The sequence below is a fragment of the Sphaeramia orbicularis genome, chromosome 13 (assembly GCF_902148855.1).
Source record: "Sphaeramia orbicularis chromosome 13, fSphaOr1.1, whole genome shotgun sequence".
NCBI lineage: Eukaryota > Metazoa > Chordata > Actinopteri > Kurtiformes > Apogonidae > Sphaeramia > Sphaeramia orbicularis.
In genome coordinates, this window is record NC_043969.1 from 51,745,897 (window position 1) to 51,768,142 (window position 22,246).

At 40.7% G+C, this 22,246-nt stretch overlaps 1 protein-coding gene across 1 annotated transcript; it reads left to right on the forward strand.

Moving 5' to 3' along the window:
- The first annotated feature begins 19 nt into the window (after positions 1–19).
- On the forward strand, positions 20–18,390 carry LOC115431661 (protein IWS1 homolog). Its single transcript, XM_030152225.1, is given in 16 exon segments — positions 20–225; positions 2,039–2,121; positions 3,541–3,635; positions 3,747–4,348; positions 6,151–6,212; positions 6,350–6,567; positions 8,168–8,225; positions 8,300–8,409; positions 8,873–9,023; positions 9,102–9,184; positions 9,363–9,492; positions 9,579–9,696; positions 9,885–9,996; positions 13,081–13,137; positions 14,086–14,194; positions 18,136–18,390. Coding segments are annotated over 16 exon segments (2,157 nt in total). The 5' UTR covers positions 20–182; the 3' UTR covers positions 18,262–18,390.
- Positions 18,391–22,246: the final 3,856 nt, after the last annotated feature.

A 22,246-nucleotide genomic window follows, 5' to 3' on the forward strand; every position in this document is an offset into this window, starting at 1 on the left:
CTCCACGCATGCGTATTTGACGAGGACTTCCCCATTTTGGCTCAACACCTCCGGCTGCTATGTTTAGCTGTTAGCTGTAACAGCGAGGCTTCAGCTTGTCTACGTTTATTTTTACGGCTTTCCTTTTTACTTTCAGCAAGCACAGAGGTGTTTCGTAGTACGGGGTTGAATCTCAACCTTAAATGGACGGAGAAGACGACGACTTTATGTCTGGCAGCCACTCCGGTAAAAGTGCTTTGTGTCCGATATAACATGCTAATGAGCGATGCTAACTGAGCCTGTTTGTTGTAGCTTTAAATGATCATTTAGTTAATAACTTTGTTTAATTTAGACATGTATAGCTTAGTTTGTGTTTAATTTGTAAAATGTTTCATACGGACAGTTTTGTGGTTATGGAATCCAGGTTTCTTAGTGGGATTTGGCTCATGTTGGTGTGTGTTTCCTATTTAAACCTTTACTTAGGATCTGTGTTGTTTCCTCTTGAGTTGTGAAAGATATATTGAAATAGTTTATTTTAGTAAAAGTACTCTGAACTCAACAAAACATTATACATCCAAATTTCAACTTGAGTAAATGTAGTGAAGTATTTTCGTAAAGTCACAGTGCTCATTGTGTAGTGTTTTAATACCAGACATTGATGATTAAATTCATTGTAGTGCTGCATTTACCTGTGTGTTATACTTTGGATGTTTAAGGTTGGACTTAAACCTGTACATATTGTTGGATCATATGTTTGTGTTATTGCTGTCATCTGAGATCCATGTATCTTTAAAAAGTCATCTTTCATTCTTTATTGTTTTACCTTACCTTCCTTACCAGGAAGTCCTTTCTTTTCCTTTGCCAAGGGAAACGTGGCCAAGGTAGCAGCCATACAAAGTAAAAACTACATAAAACACATCCATCAAACACGGCGAACAATAAAACAGAGTAACAAGTGTTCAACCATAATGAACTCTTAAGAAAAACAGTGACATTCCTCCTTTACTGCATTCTCCATGATACTTTCAAACTCTTTGAGCTTAGACAGTCAGGCTTGTCTCCAAGTCTGAGAGAACTTTTTAAAGGGTTTATTTAGACGAAGGGGAAAGTCAAACTCAACCCATTAATAGGCACTTTAGTCTTCAGTTTATCAAACACAACATGAATGAAGACACAGGGTTTGGCTCTTACACATAAATTTAATAGAAACAATGTTAATTTTACTAATGAAGCTTCAAAAATACTTTGAATTCTCTGTATATATATATATATATATATATATATATATATATATATATATATATATATATATATATATATATATATATATATATATGTGTGTGTGTGTATATATATATATGTGTGTATATATATGTATATATATATATAGTGCGTATATACACACACACACACACATATATATATATATATATATATATATATATATATATATATATATGTATATAGTGCGTATATATAATAATCTACATAAATGTAACCAGGAAAAATGCTCATTGAGATATTAAAAATGTCTTTTTCAGAGTGTCGTGGCCCAGACAGCAGGAGCAGAAGTTACACAAAATGGAACTTGCATCCACACTAAAAATATACATAAAACACAATAAAAGTTTGTTCTAGAACCAGAGATAAAACACTAAACTAAGAACATGCATATAAAACACCATTAACAATTTAAAAGGTACAAAAACTAGAACAATGTTCCTTAAAAGCATCTCAAAGCAGAACCTGATTCAGTTATAAAAATATCTACATCCATGTTGATTTTTTTCTCTTTGATTTAAAATGACTTTGAATGGATTAAATCACACCAGATTCTTCAGTTTGATCTCCTTCTGTCGGTTCTGTTCTATTCAGTGGAACCAGAACATTGAAAAGCTTTCTTTCCCAGTTCTGTTCTGACTTGTGGAACTCTTTGGATTTTACTTTCACTTTAGATTTAATCAAGTTTAGTTTGTCAAAGATCTGCTAAAGTCACTAACTTGCCTATTCGTGACGGTGTTACATTCAGTGTAATAACATACTGATAATAATTCTGCAGATGATGGGGGGGGCACTCCAGTTCAGGATGAGCATGCGGCATCAGATGGCGAGGAGATGAGGAGTGACCGGCACCAGTCGGAGGTCAGTGTGAACTGGAAGGAACTGGTTTCAGCCCAGTGGAGGTTCAGGTTCTGACAAATAGAACTGATACACATTTGGAGTAGAGACATGAAAGACCTTTGAAGCATGTTTGTAATAATTCAAGTGTTTCATTAAGTAAAAATATGTATAAAAGAAGTAAACCCAAGATTTCCATGAAAAGATTATTCTTAATTTTTGGGTCTATATATTCATTTTATACTTATTTACTGGGGGGGGATGTGATACCAGAGTTATTATTATTGGTACAATACTGGAAACAAGGCAATATTCAGATTTATTATTTTAAATGTAATTTAACAGTTGGATCTGCATTTTAAGTGATCTGTCTGCCACTAATATTTCCATATAGTATGTTTTTTTTTTTAAATTAAATCTAAACAGTGTCTTGGAGAATTGTTGTAGTGTCACAGAACATTATTTTGTCACATGTGTACACTTCAGCAGCTCCACATTTAGGAGGAGGAAGTGAAGCCCCTCAGTGTCACAGATACATCAGAACCAAAGCAGCAGAATCAGACATTATTACAGAGTGTCAAACTCATTTTAGTTCAGGAGCCATATTCAGCCGAATTTAGTCTGAAGTGGGCAGGGCCAGTGAAATAATAACATAATTATGTATAAATAATGCCAACTCCAAACTGTGCTTACATGATGAACATGTTTACATCTACAAACTGTCCTTTAACCTCCTCAGACCCAGGAAAGGACAAGTTTGAGCTTTTTTTAATTAAATAATTGCAGATATTGGAAACACCGTGATGCAACACTTTTTTCAAATGAATTTTTAAAATTTTTTTATGGAATTTCCTTTGCAGTGGAAAGGTGTTTTTATTTATTTATTTTTTTAGCTGGGTCTGAGGAGGATAAAACAATGTGAATAACACGAACAACCTAACATTTCTTAAGAAACAATAAGTGCACTTTTACCAATATTCAGCCTCAGTTTATCAATTACACATGCTCATTCTACTGTACAGATCACAGTGGACCTACAAAGACACAAATATTTAATAACAGACAGAATAGCGGTCCAATTACACTGACTTCTCTTAAGACATTTCAGGTTTTTAATATTTGTTCAGGATATTTACGTTTTTGTGAAATGATGTTTGTTTTAGTGTAAATTCAGAAAAATTACATGAAAATATTTACATTTACCAAAACTGAAACGTGGAGTTATGAGTGTTTATAGGATATTATGATAATATTTTTACCGGTCTGAATGTGAAACCTTAACAAATATTCTTGTGAATATCTTAAATTTAATTTTTGCATTTCACAAATTCATCCCATGGGTCAGATTAAACCCTTTGGTGGTCCACATTTGGCCCCCAGGCCCCATGTTTGACACCCCTGCGTTAATAAGTCCCAGATTTACACAAGTGTTTGTGTTCACAGGACGAGGGCAGTAATGATGAAGATGCTTCACACACGATGGAGACCAGTGGGGCCATCAGCGGCTCAGACAACGAAGACCAGCGGGGGGGTGGAGCAGTGGCTCAGACAACGAAAGACCAGCGGGGGGGCGGAGCTAGTGGCTCAGACAACGAAGACCAGCGGGGGGATGGAGCCAGCGGCTCAGACAATGAAGACCGGCGGGGGGGCGACAGCGACTCAGAGGGCGAAGCGCCACGAGAACCTGACGACAAAAGTGACTCGGACGTGGATGTACCGCGGCCCGTCGACAGCGACGACGACTCTCCGGTCAAACGCAGGACGAGTGCATCGGAGGATGAGGAAGATTCGCCGGCGAAACGCAGGATGAGCACATCGGACAACGAGGAGTCAGCGAGCAAACATGCCGCTTCCGATAACGAGGAGGGGTCGTCTCCCGCCAAACGCAGGGGAAGTACGTCAGACATGGAGGAAGGGGAGGAGAGGCCCAAAGTGGGCGGAGACAGCGACTCTGACAACGAAGACGCCAAAGCGGCAGCGTCACCAGAACGGCAGTCCAACGCCGACAGTGACTCTGACAGGGCGATGCCGAGCAGACGCAAGGCAGCACAGATAGACTCTGATGAAGAGGAGGAGGCTGGGAAACAGGAGGATGGGGGAGGGGGAGGAGGAGGAGGGGGCAAGTGGAAGGCTGTGATGCAGTCCGACAGCGACGATGAGGACGAAGGCGGGAAAGCCAAAGCTGCAGCAGGAAGTGATGGAGAGCAGGAGACGCAGCAGAGGGACAGCGACGAGGAAGACGACAAACCAGGTACCCACACCAGCAGACCCCCCCACCCCAAAAATAAACAAACAAATGTACAAACAAACAAACCATCCATCCATGTTCACTAACGCCGTAACCTCAACTCTAGTGAGAACATCTGTCATCAACCAAGTCTATTTACATAAAACCTTTATGAGCTTTAAACAGACACAAGAAATCACACAAAAAAACAACACAACGTTTACAATATTACACACGCATCAGTTCAGTATTACACACATATCAGTTCAATATTACACACACATCAGTTCAGTATTACACACATATCAGTTCAATATTACACACACATCAGTTCAGTATTACACACATATCAGTTCAATATTACACACACATCAGTTCAGTATTACACACATATCAGTTCAATATTACACACACATCAGTTCTATTCAAGACTCTCATTACACATTAAAGCCACGTATGACGTTCGGAATTTCACGCAGCAGAAAGAAGCAATGAAGCCATTTCCATGTTTGTTGCTGCTGCGGCCATACTGTGACTGAGTGGAATTCCCAAAAAGCCCAAGTGACGGTTTGGTTCTGTTTGGCTTGTAAACAAACAGATGCTTGTGATGGAGTACACTTGGAGGTTGTTCACCGTGATGGAAGTGATTCAGGTGCGTTAGCACGGAAAGACTACCGGATTAGTGATACTGAGGATATGACTGGGGTTAGACACATTGGATAAAAAATTGGTGACAAAAGTCATACACAGCTTTAAGGACATTGAAAACATCAGAGATTATTAAAAAAAAAACAAAAAAAAAAACAGACTAAAAGTTGTAAATCTGATATTATTTTTACCTCCGCGAAGGAGGTTATGTTTTGCCGGTGCTGGTTTGTCTGTCTGTCCGTGTGCAATATAACTCAAAAAGTTATGGACGGTTTTGGATGAAAATTTCAGGAAATGTTGATACTGGCACAAGGAACAAATGATTAAACTTTGGTGGTGATGGGGGGGCGTCACTGATCTGCCTTGGCAGAGGTGTGCGCTCTCCGAGTGCTTTTCTAGTTCATTCATATTTTTTTATTTAAACCAATGCTAAAGATAATTTTGCATATGGTCAACGTTAATTTTTTTAGTTTCACAACCCAACATTCAACTGTGTGGTTAGTAAACATGTTTTTACTGGTACAGTTTTCTTTTTCCAGTTTACCTGCATTTGATCCTAAAGAGTTAACTTTGATCCCTGAAGAGTGGGGACTAAAATATTAATGTAGAAGTATATTAACATTTATGAATACATACAGTACTATATAATAACATTTCTTACTATAGAAGTTGTAGAAGTAAAATAAAGTCTCATTAAATGTCGTCTTTATTTAATTCAAATGGTTGTCATCGTGATGAAAAAATCCCAACTTGAGTTTTGTTGATTCTCATTCCAGGTCAGTTGCTACAGATTTGTTGTTTTGGTTCGAAATAAAAACTGTAGCATTCAGTATTATTTACTAAAGGAACACAATGAAAATAAAAACATATATAGTCCACAGGCTTTTACAACTAAAATAAGTTAAATAATAGAGAATTAGATCAGCTTGAAATGGTTAATTGAGTTTAATTTAATTGTTCGGACACTTTGTTTTCCACTCAGATGTTCACTTTACTTACACTTTGACCTTATTATTTTCTTTTCTCTAAAAAAGTCCCGTTTTTGTGTTTGTTTACTGCACTGCATGTTTCTGACTGCTGTGACGGTACCAGATCCAACTGAGCAGAATACCACTGTTTATGTGGATCAGACTCAACCTCACCCATTATTTGGAATGTCTGTATGTTTCTGTGTGCAGTTAAGAGGAAGAAGGCCATCCTGTCAGACAGTGAAGACGAGGATGAGGAGGAAGACAGAAAAACCAGGTAAGACCTCAGGTGGTTCTGCGTCATCCTTTAAATGGACCCATCCACGAGTTCAGCATCAGACACCAAAACATGTTAGGAAAACATCTGAGCAATGCATGTGGGTTGGAGGTCACATGACTCTGTGGTGGTCCAGCAGCGAAGAGGAGTCGAGCCGTGTCGGACGATGATGAGAACTCGGACAGTGACGCCTCCGTGGGTCCGGATAAGAGCCTCGCTGCCAAACTGAGAGAACTGGGCTCAGCCAGCGAGGATGAGGAGGAGGACGACAGGTCAAAGGTCACGGCAGGGAAGAAGGATGAGAAGGCACTGTTCGGCAGTGACAGCGACTCTGGGGATGATGAGGAGGAGTAAGTGTTTTTCCACACATGTTCAAGGTCTGAGTTTTCAACTTAGTTTGATGAAGTTTAGTTTACCATAAAACACACAGAGGTTGGGCTGTGAATCTCAGGATACCTCACCATACGATACGATACGCAATGTATATATTCTTTATTTACCCTGGGAAAAAAAAGCCTCATTGAGATTGCAAATCTCTTTTTCAAGAGTGACCTGGCGAAGAAAAGCAGCAGAACACAGTTTCTGACATGACAAGACATAATCAAGACATATTACAAAAACTTAGTCGTTTAAAAACAGTTACATTGACCAAGTTCATTGATTTCACGCTCTTTAAAATAGCTTTAAATTCACCAATAGTAACAAGTTCAGATGGATTTAGGTTGTTTTGCAGGACATTCCATGCAGAGGGGGCAGCATATTGAAATGCAGTCTTCCCCAACTCTGTTATACATGGCTCACGATAATAAGTCGATATGGCGTTACTGCGATTATCGATATATTGCTCTTAATAACCTACGATATATCTGTGTGTTTATAAGGGTGAAACAAAAACAAACCAGCCGAAAAAATAAGTCATAGTTTACTACTGTTTGTACTCTGGGTAAATTATGCTGTAAAATATAGATTAAAAACACTGACAGTGTTTTAGTTGAACTGAAGTGGAAACAGGATGTTTGTATGTGTCTGACAAACACTGACACTATTTAAACCACCTGATATCATGACTTGTGTGAATGTACACACCACTTTTAATTAGCCTGTTATCTTTACGCATTATAAGCTTTCCACATGTATGTTCATGCTGTTATTACCCCCCTGTCCAACCTGAACCGATGCGTCAAATACCACACTGAGGGTTATGGTTATGTGAACCGCAGATCTTGGTGTACATTGACGTGTGGTCAACTGACGTTGAATAACACGTGAAAGGTGGAGAATGTGTACGCATAACACACCAAATGCCATTAGAACTGGTGTGACATACAACGCTGTTTCATGAGCTCATTGTCATTTTAAACTCATTCAGAAAACACCATCTCATGTCTCTCATGTACATGTTGGTGGTGTCACCCCTGTGTCGTATTTTTGTGCGACAGTTCGTACATACTGCAAAGTCTTTCTCCATCTTTGTCCCATCCACACTAGAAAATACAAAGTCAGTCCACACTTTGGATTTAAATGACTCCATTCACTAAGGAGGAACCATGAAAGAATTTTATAACAGCTAGATTTGAATAATAATAATAATAAAAAGCAATACACGGCAAGAGCGCATTGATTATCCATCCGTAAGGACTAAATATCGCGGTAGTTCACCATATGGATATTTTGTCCCACTCCTTCACAGAGGTCATTTCTAAATTAGCAGACACTTTGGTTTGGTTGGTTTGTAATTGTTAAATAAATGTACAATTATAAAATGGAAGAATTCTGTTGCCAAATTCAGTGGAACCTTTTATTTGTAACATGCTCCTAAAGGTATTAGGAGTTAATATTTACTGGTTTAGAAAATACTGAAATAAGGCTCAGTGGAAGATGCAAATAAGAGGAAACGAACAGTGGCTTTGAAGATCCAGGTGTGACCTTTGACTTTTGTTTTTCCTCCAGGAAGATGATTGCAGACATCTTTGGTGAGTCTGGAGACGAGGAGGAGGAGGAGTTCACGGTGAGTGTGACCTCACAGGTCGACGTCATGTGGGTAAAAACTCAGACGCTGATGGTGTCTGTGCTCCTCATCAGGGTTTCAACCAGGAGGATCTGGAGAGCGACAAGAAGGAGGCCAAGCAGCAGCTCCACCAGCAGGAGGAGGAGTCCGACTCTGATGAAGGAGTAGACCGCAGTGGACAAGAGTGGGTTCACATGTCACATATGAGTGGGTTTACATGAGACATGAGTGGGTTTATGAGTGGGTTTACATGAAACATGAGTGGGTTTATGAGTGGGTTTACATGAGACATGAGTGGGTTTATGAGTGGGTTTACATGAGACATGAGTGGGTTTATGAGTGGGTTTACATGAAACATGAGTGGGTTTATGAGTGGGTTTACATGAAACATGAGTGGGTTTATGAGTGGGTTTACATGAAACATGAGTGGGTTTATGAGTGGGTTTACATGAAACATGAGTGGGTTTATGAGTGGGTTTACATGAAACATGAGTGGGTTTATGAGTGGGTTTACATGAAACATGAGTGGGTTTATGAGTGGGTTTACATGAGACATGAGTGGGTTTATGAGTGGGTTTACATGAGACATGAGTGGGTTTATATGTGACAAGAGTATGTTTACATCTGCTATGTGTGTGTGTTTACAGTATGAGTTTCATGTCGGACTTCGACATCATGCTCGCCCGGAGAAAAGCCATGAACAGTAAGAAGAGGCGGCACCGCGATGGAGGCACGTTCATCAGCGACGCCGACGACGTGGTCAGCGCCATGATCACCAAGATGAACGAAGCCGCCGAGGTTCGCCGCTCACAACAGAACCAGTCAGAACGTCCACGTGCTCTGGTATTGGATCCTAACTGACCGCTGTTTTCACAGGAGGACCGAACCCTGAACAGTCAGAAGAAACCAGCGCTGAAGAAGCTCACACTGCTGCCACAGGTCGTTATGCATCTGAAGAAGTAAGAGCACAGTGAGGGAGCTGAGGTCAGGGTCTGCACACGGTGGTGGAGAACACAAGAGCAGCAGGGCCAGGATCAGGTTCAGGTCCAGGTCCTGGATCAGGTCCCTGCTGATCCATCAGATGGAGACGTTGTTGTTGTTTATGTTGTTATTGACGTTGTTGTGGTTTTCCCTCAGGCAGGACTTGAAGGAGACATTCATCGACAGCGGGTGTGATGTCAGCCATTAAGAGTGGATCAGCCCCCTCCCTGATAAGTCCCTGCCGGCCCTCAGGATCAGGGAGGAGCTGCTCCGCATCCTGCAGGAGGTATGTGTGCACACTGGGCCCGGTCTGGGTTGTGGTCCAGGATCAGGTTCTGGTTCTGAGTGTTGCCCTGTATTCCGTGTGTGCAGCTCCCCAGTGTGAGTCAGGAGACGCTGAAGCACAGTGGGATTGGACGGGCCGTCATGTTTCTGTACAAACATCCCAAAGAGTCTCGAACCAACAAAGACCTGGCGCTCAAACTCATCAGTGAGTATCAGAGGAAATACAAATATACGATCATGTGACCAAAAGAAAACCACTGGGCTGTGATGATTAAACAGGAATCTGTTTGGCTCTGTGGCTGAAATAATCCAGGTCAGGTGTTGTTGACCTGTGGTCTGTGTCTAAGCCCAGCTGATGGATGTGTCGTTTGTTGTTGTTTGTTTGTTGTTTAGATGAGTGGTCGCGGCCCATCTTTGGCTTGACGTCCAACTATAAAGGGATGACAAGGGAGGAGCGTCAGCAGAGGGATCTGGACCAGCAGATGCCTCAGAGACGACGTTTAAGGTACCGCATAAACCCAAAACACCAGAACCCACCCGGTATCAACACCGGCCAGTGTATTTATACAAAGGGTCAAAGGTCAGCGGTCCAGTGGTCTGGAAAAGCAGCAGGAATGTTTGTTTGTAAAGGTAGGGTAGGGGATCCTGGAAAAACAGTTCGAGCAAGCTACATTTTGAAAATACACAACTCAAAAGTCCAAACCTCTTTCTTCAAACACCCCCCCACCCCAAGCCACACCTCTAGAGTACAAATGTCAGTTGAGTTTGATAGACGTATCACCATTCAGTCATTTCGATGGGCCGGTTAAAATGATTGGATGGTGTTTTTTTCAGTCCTGTCCATTCTACAGGTGACTAAAATTTTTTATTGTTGTGTTAGAGCATTTAATTAATTAGTTGAAATCGGGGTGTGAAGGGGATTTTAAAGGTGTGGGAGACTTTCGTGACCAATTTTTCATCAAATCTGTCAAACCTGTCATAGTCTAAGTATTACAAATCCGTAAGTCTTTCTGTGATTACTCACCTGAATCTCTTGCATTTACAGTGAACAATTTTGACGTCCCATCCACCATAAACAAACCCGTGTGTTTACAGAGTCAGGAGGTAACTCGGGCATCTTCGGAATTTGTTGTGACATGCATTGTGGGAAGCGAATGGCTCGCGCCGCCGCCTAGCAGCGCAAGCATATGATATTATATGAATGAAACACAACGCGGAAACAGCTGAAACAAGAAATGGCTGAGGAATATTCATAGAAGGAAGGGAGCTCCTGCTGTTTCCACATCGTCTGTAGCAGCTGCCGCTGCCAGACAGCAGTGCGAACCGGTGTTTCCCACAATGCACGTTGCGACAAAATTCTGAAGATACCCGAGTGGCTACTCTACTGGCTCTGAATGTTAACACATGGTTAGTTTATGGTGGATGGCACGTCAAAATTGTTCACCGTGATGCAAGAGATTCAGGTGAGTAATCACAGAAAGACTTACAGATTTGTGATACTGAGGACATGACTGAGGTTTTACAGATTGATGAAAAATTGATCACGAAAAGTCTCCAGCACTTTTAAGCAATATAGTAAAAATGTTCCAGGAAAACATCCCCTATCCCACCTTTAACACTAGTAGAAAAAAAGTACCCATCAAACTGGACTGGTTATCATAACCTCAGATTTGACCCATACAATCCAAATGGTGCGTTTAGACGCTCTGTCTGAACGTGTGTAAAATGAACAGGTTTCTGGCTGAATGTGCAGATTCCAAATGTTGGAGCTGAAGCATCATTTCAAAGGAACAACTGAGAGCGGGGGTCGTTTAGTTCTTAGTTCAGGATGGAAAACAGACGTGTCCTCCGTTTGGTTGTCTTCATCGTCTCCTCATCCTCACCTGCTACATTTGTCCTTCCAGCCTTTTCTGTTTTCTGTTCTGTTCATCCTTCCTCATCTGCCTCATTTCATCCCCCACCCCCCACCCCCACCCCCCAGTCAGCCTCAGAAGGTGGAGAGGTCGGAGGAACCCGACGTCTTCTCTCCACCAATCAGGTTCAGTCATTGAACTGCATGGTTGCATCTGCGTCTGCAGGCTGAATAACCTCCAGTGTATGAGTTCAGGTTGAACTGGTCTGATTAAAATAAATAAATACTATGAGCAACTAGAACTGGAACAAGACGTCAGAGAAACAAAAACACAGTGGAGTTTCTGGAACGACTCATTTTGTATTTTTCATTAGTTTCATCGATGCTTAACTAGTTTAGTTTCTGGACTTGACTAGGTTTGGTTGTTTTTCTGTCATTTTAAATGTAGTCTGAGTTTTTTCAAGTTTAATGAGTAAAGTCTTGGTTACAGCAGCTGAAAATGGTCCGATGACAGAATGCATGACATGGGTGTGGTTTCTAAAACGTGAACCATCACCATGGAAAGAAACTGACGTTGAATGTATGTGCTGTTCGTTTCTTTTCTGTTCATGTGGCATCGTTCACTGTAATTTTTAATACGTTATTTTTTAGTTGTTTTGAATCCATGTATCATTCGTTCTTTTCATATTCAATTGAGAATCCACAAACGGTAAATGGAAAAAATGACTCAATATTTCATTATTCATGTACAAATCAAAAATCAAAAAAACAGTTGTTTTTCATTCTTTTGACTGTACGCGCAAATTAAAAAATGGAAATAATCAAATGGACCAAATGTGGGGTTTCATGTTGACATTTTTGATATCTGATTTAGTTTGACCCATTAGTTCCTGACTTGGTGTGTTGTTCTGGACAGTCGTGGGTTTGCTAGTATTCTGTCTAATGCATTCTGTGATAATGGAGAATTGGTGTTATTCAGAGGCAGCAAATGCGTTACTGTGAAGGAGGACGACAATGACAACTAAAAAAATGGACAGGATCTTCCAGGTATTGTTGTTTTGTCTAATACAGTGGGTCCATGGAGACAATCTAAGGAGAAGACACTGCAACTAACACACCAAGAAGTCAGGAACTACCGAGTCAAACCAAATCGAATATCAAAATGTCAACATGAACCCCCACATTTGGTCCATTGATTATTTCCAATTTTTAATTTGTGCGTACAATTGACAAGAATGATGAACAAGTCATTTTTTGTTTTGATTTGTACATTAATAATGAAATGAGTCATTTTTTCATTTTTTCGATCGTGAATTCTCAGAGTATGAAGAAGAACCAATGATACACAGATTTGTTCGTCATTGTATTCAGTTTTTCACCGCTAATATTTCATGCAATAAGCCCTTTTTCTTACCTGGGTCTGTGTGGACCAGTAGAAACGCTGCTGCTTGGACAGAAGACGCACTAATTGAAGCGACCAGTTAGATTGTGTTGACTTTAGCTGAAGCAGAGGTAGGTTTACTGGCATGTTGGAGGCATTGTGGGTAAACTCTGCTACGTGACTAACTGCTCTGAGTGCACAGTGTTCATAACAGCATGGACATGTGGTTCTGCTGTCCTCTGTGATGTTCGTCCTCAGACTCTGTCCTATGGATCTGATGGACTGGGCTTGTCTCTGTGTTTGCTCGGTAAATACATCCTGATATAAACTGGACATTTGTGTTCCTTCTGCTCTAGTTCGGGTGGACAGACGCCTCGGAGAGACCTGGAGAAACAGCTGACCGGAGAAGAAAAGTATGTTGGTTTGGATTCTGAGTTTAGTCACCACTCAAATGCAGCTTCATTAGAACTAAATGAAGGAATTAGAAGTGGAACCTGTATACCATCAGATCCAGGATGTTTAACAACCTATTGTTATATGTAATAGAAACAGGACCCTCACGTACAGGGACAATAGAAAATGTTTTCATTGGCTTCTTCCACTTCTGTGTCTAAGTTCACTAAATGAAAACCACAAACGTTCAACTGGACTTTAGGTTTATAGAAGGTAACGTCATAACAAAAAGACATTTGACCATAACTGCATCCATCTGTCTGACCTGTCAGGTTTTAAACCCTTAGGAGTTCACGGTCACGGTCCTGTGACTGAATCACATGACATTTTCAACCCGTCGTAGCATCAGAAGTCGGTCATGTAGACCACTGGGGACAACTGCATTCGAAAGTGTGGACTTGAAACACTCCCACTTTTTATTTGATGTTGATAGAGTGAATACAACAGGAGTATGACAGTTTGAACAGGGGGTGAGAAGACACCTATGTAAAGATCTGCTTTTATGTCAAATATTTGAGTTTAGTTTTAATGTATTACAATTTTAATTTTATGTACCTAATATTTGGAACCAATATTCCCTTTTAAAGGCTTTGAAAAGGTTCCTTAAGCATCTTTGTGTTATTTATGCATTAATTATATAATTTTTCAAATCAGATTTTATCTTTTCTGTGTGTTTTTTGTCCTTTTGTGTTGATACAGTAGGTTAAAGTGAAAAAATAATAGGCCAGATGAGATGGATGAAGATAGAATAAATATTTATTTACATAGTATGTAAGGCCAAATCAAAAGAACTCAAAAACAGCCAAAATAGGCTCAGACCCCTAAGGGTTAACAGTCCGATATCTACTATGTTTCTATTCAACATGAACCAGTCAGTTCTAAGGGGGTTTGTCTTTCCATCTCTGCAGAGCTTTGAGACCTGGAGACCCTGGGTTCTGTGCCCGGGCCCGGGTACCGATGCCTCCAATAAAGATTGTGGTTCGACCCAAATGGAAGTAGGAGATGGAGTCCAACAGGGTGAGTATGAAAGACAGACAGTCTCAACCAATCAAAGCTTTAGACATGAATTCAATAGAAATAGTTACAGGAAAATACAGTTATTTAACAGTTCCAAGTAGAGGATGAAAGGTTCACATTTATAAGCACATCCAGTGGTACATTGACTAAGAGTTCATTCGTTCTGAGCTCGTAACTCAATTTGCTCATATGGGGAATCAGTTTTCACCATTGAACTGAACTGAACTGTCCTTAATCTGTTCCAGCCCAGATTCACACCTAATTTATAGATAATTTATAACAACGAAAGCTCAGCGTGTTGTCTGTGTCATATGACGTCCACAAAAGCCCCTTTTCCACGGGTGTTCTGGAATATTCCCCTTTCATCTGTTCCGTCGTCTGCGTAAATGAAATGATAGATCATTTGGTTCCTCCTCTGGAGGTAGGAACAGAGCCCTGATAAAGGTGGAACCAGGATTCGGGAGCGCTATGGAAAAGGAACACCTCTGGTTCCAACCAAGGTTATTATCGTTAACGAAAACTAGTGAACTGAGGAAACTAGAACTGAAAAAACATTTTCGTTAACTAAAATAAATAAAAACTATAATAAAAGAAAGATGATAACTAACTGAAACTGTTATGTGTGTTTACAAAACTAACTAAACAGATAAAAATTATGGATATAAAATTCCCTTCGTTTTCGTCTTTGTCAATGTGGATTGATACGAAATCATTAATTTCACTCTAGCAATTTTAGCTGGCGACACCGTACGGTACTTCAAGGTCCGTCACTTGTGTTCACTTGTGGTTTCCAGTCGTCTTCTGGTCCCCACTCTACCTGGAAACATGGAGACTAAAGTTGGGAGAAAGCAGCAGAGTCCGTCTGGGATTTATTTGAATACGAACGGAGAAGAAGGAAAACAGACACCACTAAATTAAAACTAAACATTTACCAAAAAAAGAAACTAATAAAAACTAGCAAACCTGCTCTAAAAACAAATTAAAACTCAATTAGAGGATAAAAAGTCAGAAACTAAACTAGAATGAAAAATCCAAAACTATTATAACCTTGGTTCCAACCAAGGTGGGACGTGTTGATGACGGACTGCGTGTGCGACCCCCGCGCTGGGTTTTTTAAAAATGAGCGTGGTTGGACATTATAGGCCAGACGTCTATTCTGTTAAATTGAAGAACAAAAATCCTCCGACTCTCAGGCTTTGTTAAGAGATTATGCAACACTTACATTTTGGAGCAAATCCAAATTTTCACTAAAAGATAACGTTAAGTTAATTTTACTCACTTTGGCAGCCCTTTATAAATACTTTAATATTAAATAAGGAGGCAGACCTCCCCCTTTTTCTTTTCCTGTTGTTTTTGGTGGTGTGCGTGTACTTGTACGAGTGCAGGTGTCAATGTTCTTATTTTGACATCACAATATTGAACGCTGTATGTGACTTTTTTATGTTGTCATGACTAATTTCAATAAAAAAGACTTAAAAAAAATGGGGGTGGGCCGTAGTACAGATAAACAAACTATCAACAACACAACCAGACAGATGTGGACCTGGGGACACGCCCACATCCACCAGACAGATGTGGACCTGGGGACACGCCCACATCCACCAGAACAGATGTGGACCTGGGGACACGCCCACCATCCACCAGCTGTTGGCAACCTGGGCCGTAGGACTGTATCCATGAGAACAATTAGTGAACCTGTGTGAACCAGACATGGGATGCTGGCTGGGATGTTGGTTCGAAGAGCTGCGGGCGTATCTGGAGATCGCTCGTAATTCGGATTTTGACTCGCAACTCAAAGCAAAAAATCGACCAAGCGCCGACTTGTAACTCAGAAAACTTGTAAGTCAAGGTACCACTGTAGAGTGATTTTTAAGATGTTGTTCCACTGAAGTTAGAAGTAGGTAGTCGAACAGAAAGAATGGTCTGCATTAACTTTTCATATACACACACACACTTGTACATAATATAATGACATTTTTAAGTGTACGTTTAAAGAAAGGAATGAATAAATGAGTTCCAAAGTTAGCAGATGCTTGAATAAATGAGATGGTGAATTCAAAAATACTTAAATAAATCCTTCTAAATAGTTGAATTTGAGCGCTGAGCTGTGATTGGTCCTCTGTAGAGCGCCTATAAGAAAGGCATCAGTCTCCTGGAGAAGCACAAACGGCGCTTTGCAGAGCAGAGGAAACAGGGGCGTCCACAGGGGCAGTCAAGATCAGCATAGGGGCAACAGAATGCCCCTGTAGTAGCCCCCGGCGCCCTCGGGGGGCAGTAAGTCCTGTTGCATGGTGTGAGGCCTGACAGCATGGAGTGACGGCACCGCCGCTGTGAGTCCGCTGGGACGTGTTCTGAACCCTGGGTCAGTTCTGTTCACATTCACCTGAGAATCCACAACTGGAAAATAAAAAAAAATGACTCCTTATTTCATTATTCATGTCCAAATCAAAAATGAGTTGTTTTTCGTTCTTTTGATTGTACGCACAAATTAAAAATTGGAAATAATCAAATGGACCAAATGTGGGGTTTCATGCTGATATTTTTCATGTCTGATACAAAGTTGCTGACTTGTTGGTGTGTTGTTGTGGACAGTGGTGGGTTTGCTAGTATTCTGTCTAATGCATTCTGCGATAATGGAGAATTTGGTGTTATTCAGAGACAGCAAACGTGTTACTGTGAAGGAGGACGACGCGACAACTGAAGAAAATGGACAGGATCTTCCAGGTGTTGTTGTTTAGTCTAATACAGCGGGTCCATGGAGACAATCTAAGAAGACACTGCAACTAACACACCAAGAAGTCAGGAACTACCGGGTCAAACCAAATCGGATGTCAAAAATGTCAACATGAAACCCCACATTTGGTCCATTTGGGTCAGTGGATCCGTTGGTCATTGGATTTTATTTTCAGAAACAAAGGGAAAACTAGTGGTTAACTGATTTTTGTTTTAAAATCCAAGAATTAAAATCAAATTTTGAGGCGTTTTTCTTTTTCAGCGTCAGAACAGATGAACCAAATTTTAAAAGCTGATTGTTTTTTTTTTCGTTTTCTCTTTCTAATAACAAAAAAGAAAGATCCTACCTGACAGAAATGGAAAAACTGACCAAAGCGCCTGTTTTGTTTTTTTTTTTCTTTTTCATTTTCTGAGACCGGATGTTGTCATTTTCAAGGAAAGAGTGCTAATGCCATCGAGGTCACAAAGATTCTTACAAACGATGGGTTTGTACGAATCTTCCAGTTCATAGACATTTGTGGTGGGAGCATGTCTATGATGTCCAGATTTCATAAAATTTTGCATTAAATTTATTAAAATCGAATTTTGAGGTGTTTTTCTTTTTCACTGTCTGAACAGATGAACCAAATTTAAAAAGCTGATTTTTTTTTTTTTTCGTTTTCTCTTTCTAATAACAAAAAGTTAATACCTGACAGAAAGATATCAAAAATGTCAATATGAAACCCCACATTTGGTCCATTTGATTATTTCTGGTCTTTAATTTGTTTGTACAATGTTAAGAATTAAAATACTTTTTTTAAATTTTGATTTGTACATAAATATTGAAATGACTCATTTTTTTGTTTTCTGATGTGGATTCTCAATTAAATATGAAAAGAATGAATGATACACGGATCGTTCTGTTCCAAAGCACAAACATTTGGCGTTTCCATCAAATGTTTGGAAGGTTTGAAGTCGATTCACAGACGGAAGTGCACACAGGACACACACAGGACACACACAGGACACACACGGACATGGACGTCCCAGAGCCTGTGGTCCTGTGGTGTGGGGTCCAAACGGAGGCTTGAAAAAAAATGACCTCCTGAAAGTGGGCAACAATTTAAAAAAAAAAAAAAAAAAAAAGACCTGACTGTGATGAATCCAAATGTCAGCCTGGTGGTTACCATGACGACAGATGCCTCATGAGCTCTTTGTTGTCCCTGCAGGGTCCGGTGAAGAAGGGCTTGTCCCGCGTGGACAAACAGATGCGTAGATTTGCAGATATCCGCCGCCTGACGAAGACGGGTCACGCCGTTAAAATCAGTGTGGAAGGAAACCGGATGCCGCTCTGATTTTAACCTCATTAGGATTTACTCAGTTTTTTTCTTATTAAAGTTTTGTTCCTAACCCCCTCCCCTTTGGACAAAAAGTGTCAAATGTACTTCAGAATGATCAGTGGAATAAAAAAATGACTAAATGTACCAGTAACTGTGTCGACTTCTTATTCTGACAGTTCAGCTTCGATTTACAGTGAACGTCCAGTTAATGTCTACGTTAAAGACGCAGTTGGACATGGATGGAACGTTCTGTCCGTCCTCTGTCTTCGTTACATCTGTATTTCCTCTAATTTTCTGTAGACATTTCAGGTTGTTCATATTTGTTCTGGTTATTCACATTTTATTGTTTCAGGATAGTGTGTAAATGTAAATATTTTCATAATTTAATGTTATTTTTTGCACTAAAACAAAAATTTGAAGTTATTATTATTTATAGGCATAGTGTAATATTTAATCACATCAAACCCAGAAGAAAATATGGAGTCGTTCTTTTTTGTCGGTTCTTCTGCTGTTACTATTTGACTGTAGATCATATTGGTCTGTATGTGGAACCTGAACTAAAATGAGTTCCACAGCCTGGACTGTGGAATTTTTACACTTTGTAAATTCATCCCAGGGGCCGGATTGGAACCTTCGGTGTGCTGCATTTGGCCCCCAGGATGCATTTTTGAGAGCCCTGCACTAAACTGTCCAGAGCACAGGGAAGAAAAAAAGAACAAGAGGAGGAAAAACAGGAGAAAGACAAGAAAGACAGAGGTAAATTCCAGATAATAGTCATGAAACGAAGCCTCAGTTAAACTGTCACTTCTTAACACAGTGGACTGTTAGCACTAGCCTCAACAGGCTATGCTAATTAGTAAATAAACAGTTTGATATTTGTTGTATCTGGGCAGCATGGGGGGGGGGGGGGGGGGGGGGGGCTGTACTTTTATGGATCATTTGTGCAGATTAATGTATAATTTTATTAATTAAGGTGTTGACATCGGCCTAATCTACACTTTTATTGTATTTACATGTGGCTAATGTTTGTCCTGTTTTTTTAGTCCATTCAAAGCTCTCCCTTTTCACCCCTTTATACACTGTATTGATTTTTTAACCCTAGTTGTGTGTTCAAATTGTCAAAAGTATGTTAATTGTTTTAAACGTTACATCAGTGTTAAAGTACACATTATTATTATCACTAGTAGTAGTAGTAGTTTTATTTAGAGCACATAGAATCATAAAGAATCATACAACATGGTCAAAAAAAAAAATAAATCAGTAAAATTTTTCTGCGCTTGAAGAGGAGTGGACAGAAGTATAACTTATTGACTCCAGCCCCTTTTTACAAACTAATAATGAAACTAGACCTGCTTCCTTTGCTTTGTTAACACACATTTTCCTCTGCATATTTTTACAATAACACAAAACATCCATACAAACCGTTCATATACACTTTTTTAGTCACTTCACACACAATCAGATTTACATAATCGACCGTTTTTAACAGACTATAATATTTATATACACTTTAAATATTTACTCCAAATACGATGAACAATAAAATGATAGTATCTACTTATCATAACCAATTAACTACAATAATATTTTATGCGTACTTCTATAATGTCCTATATTTGTAATTATAGTGGGTTTATGCTCCTTTTAATGCACAAATTGAAGAAGACATTTTCAGTTTTGCTCCAGATTATTCCACAGATGAACCTTCTAACAGATACACCAGCTTTTTCTGTTTGTTCTGCACTTTATTTTCTTGTAGATTCAGTTCCTCTTAAATTCTAATTCCTTGCCTGGGCTCAAACATCTCCTGTCGACTGTAGGGGAGCACATGGTCATGGGTTTTGCATCATAATAGAGTATTAAGGTCAACAAGATCGTAGTTTTAGAGCATTAATTTGATAAAGGGGATTTGTTGGAGCTAAGTACTGGCTGATTGACAAGTCAAATTGCCTTTTTACTGTTATTATATTAGTATTATTATCACTCCCACATGTCATAATAAACTGCAGTTTACTGCTTCTTTGATCTACATGTCACTGTATTGACACAGTTGTATCTAATCTGTTTATCATGTGTCATTCACTGTATTGTCGTGCTTAGTCGACATGTATCTATGAGGGTTTCATTTTTTTAGGAATCATTTTTATCAACTGTAACCCTTTTCCTCTCTCCTCAGACGTACTTCTGATATATTTAAGCCCAGCTTCTGCAAATGCTGGGCCATTAACGGATGTCCCAACATCAGCCCCCCCCCCCCCCCCCCGCTGGACCACTGGACCCTGCTGACTGGAACATTTAACTCAAGTACTAACAGTTAGTTCCCACAGGTCCATCTGAAGTTCCAAACAGCTTCAAAATACCAAAACAAAAGGGTGGATGAAGGCGTCCACTGAATATTTTTGTGGTAAGTGTATTAATGTGGTATTTCAGATTTTTTGGTATTTATTTATTGGTCATTCGTTAAGCATGGACATTTGGTGACATGTTCTAAAATGAAGACAATGGTTAAAACAAAGCTATTTGACTTCTTTCATGTAAGTTGCTGATGGAGTGGGGCCGGCTCTGCCAACAGACCACGCCCACAACAGCACATGGTAAGTGACCGTCTGTAGATAGACCAACGCTAACGTTAAAGACTGAGACAAACGAGTCCAATATGGATTCACAAACACTGAAGGTAGAAAGGATGGATGGATGAGTGGATGAGTGAGTGGGATGGTGAATTAGTGGGTGGATGGATGGATGGATGAGTGGGTGGATGTCCTCATGTCCCAGACCTTCACTCCTCAGACCTGTCGTCCCCATCCCTGGAACTGTAGCCTGACCTTTGACCTCATCCATCCTGGTCTCTCTGTTATTGAACATGAGGTTCTGTCTTGTCAGGGTTAGAACCAGTTCCACAGTCTGACCCCCCCCCCCCCCCCCCCCCCCCCCCCCCCCAACTGGACCCTGTGTCCTAATGTCCATAGTGTGTCCTCTTCTGTCTTCTGTGTTTGTTGTACAGATTAATGGAGGACAACAGGAAGGACTCATTGTATTCAAATGTCCAGTGGACGTCCTGAACCAGGTTCTGTGTGTGTTCCACATTCAACAGGAAGCCCAATGTTCTTCAACTCTTTATTAGTTACATGTTCAGGCAGTGAAGCAGAAAAACAGACAAACCAGTCCAACAGGAACCAACATCCACAGGAACTGAGCCAAACAGGGGGACACATGGTCCACTGCACCCAACTGTTCATATGGAACCTAGGCCCCAGAGGAACCTGGACCTGGAGGAACCTCAGCCCCGTAGGAACCTGGACCTGTAGGAACCTCAGCCCAGAGGAACCTGGACCTGTAGGAACCTCAGCCCGTAGGAACCTGTAGGAACCTCAGCCCCGAGGAACCTGGACCTGTAGGAACCAGGCCCCAGAGGAACCTGGCCTGTAGGAACCTCAGCCCGTAGGAACCTCGGCCCTGTTAGGAACCTCAGTCCCATAGGTTGAGGTCATCCAAGCCCCGCCCCTCTACAGGTTTACATACATCAGAGTGGTTGTCCATACACTCATACATACTTTTATCTGACCCTGGTGTTGGGTGGGGGTCAAAGGTCAGGACAGGGTTAGGATGATACTGTTGGAGGTTCACTGAGGTCCAACCTGAATGGGAGGTGGTCCTGCTGTCAACTGACCAATGGGAGGGGTCCTGCTGTCAGCTGACCAATGGGAGGGTGGTCCTGCTGTCAGCTGACCTGGTGACCTAAAGAACTACGAGGCAGAAACTCAAATCAAGTTGTGTCATGTGATCAGAGTCGAGGCACCAGACAGACGCCTCCAGTCAGGGTCTCAGGGTGGTGGTGGTGGGGGGGGTGATGCTGCATTCAGGTGCAAACTGCAGTACTGGTGTGGGTAAGTAGAGGATAGCAGATTTTTTTGGGCTCTGTGTGGTTCCGTCTGTTCTAGTTTCCTTCAGTGAATTTAAAGACCGTGAACCCAGGTCCAATCTGTGACCGACTGGACGA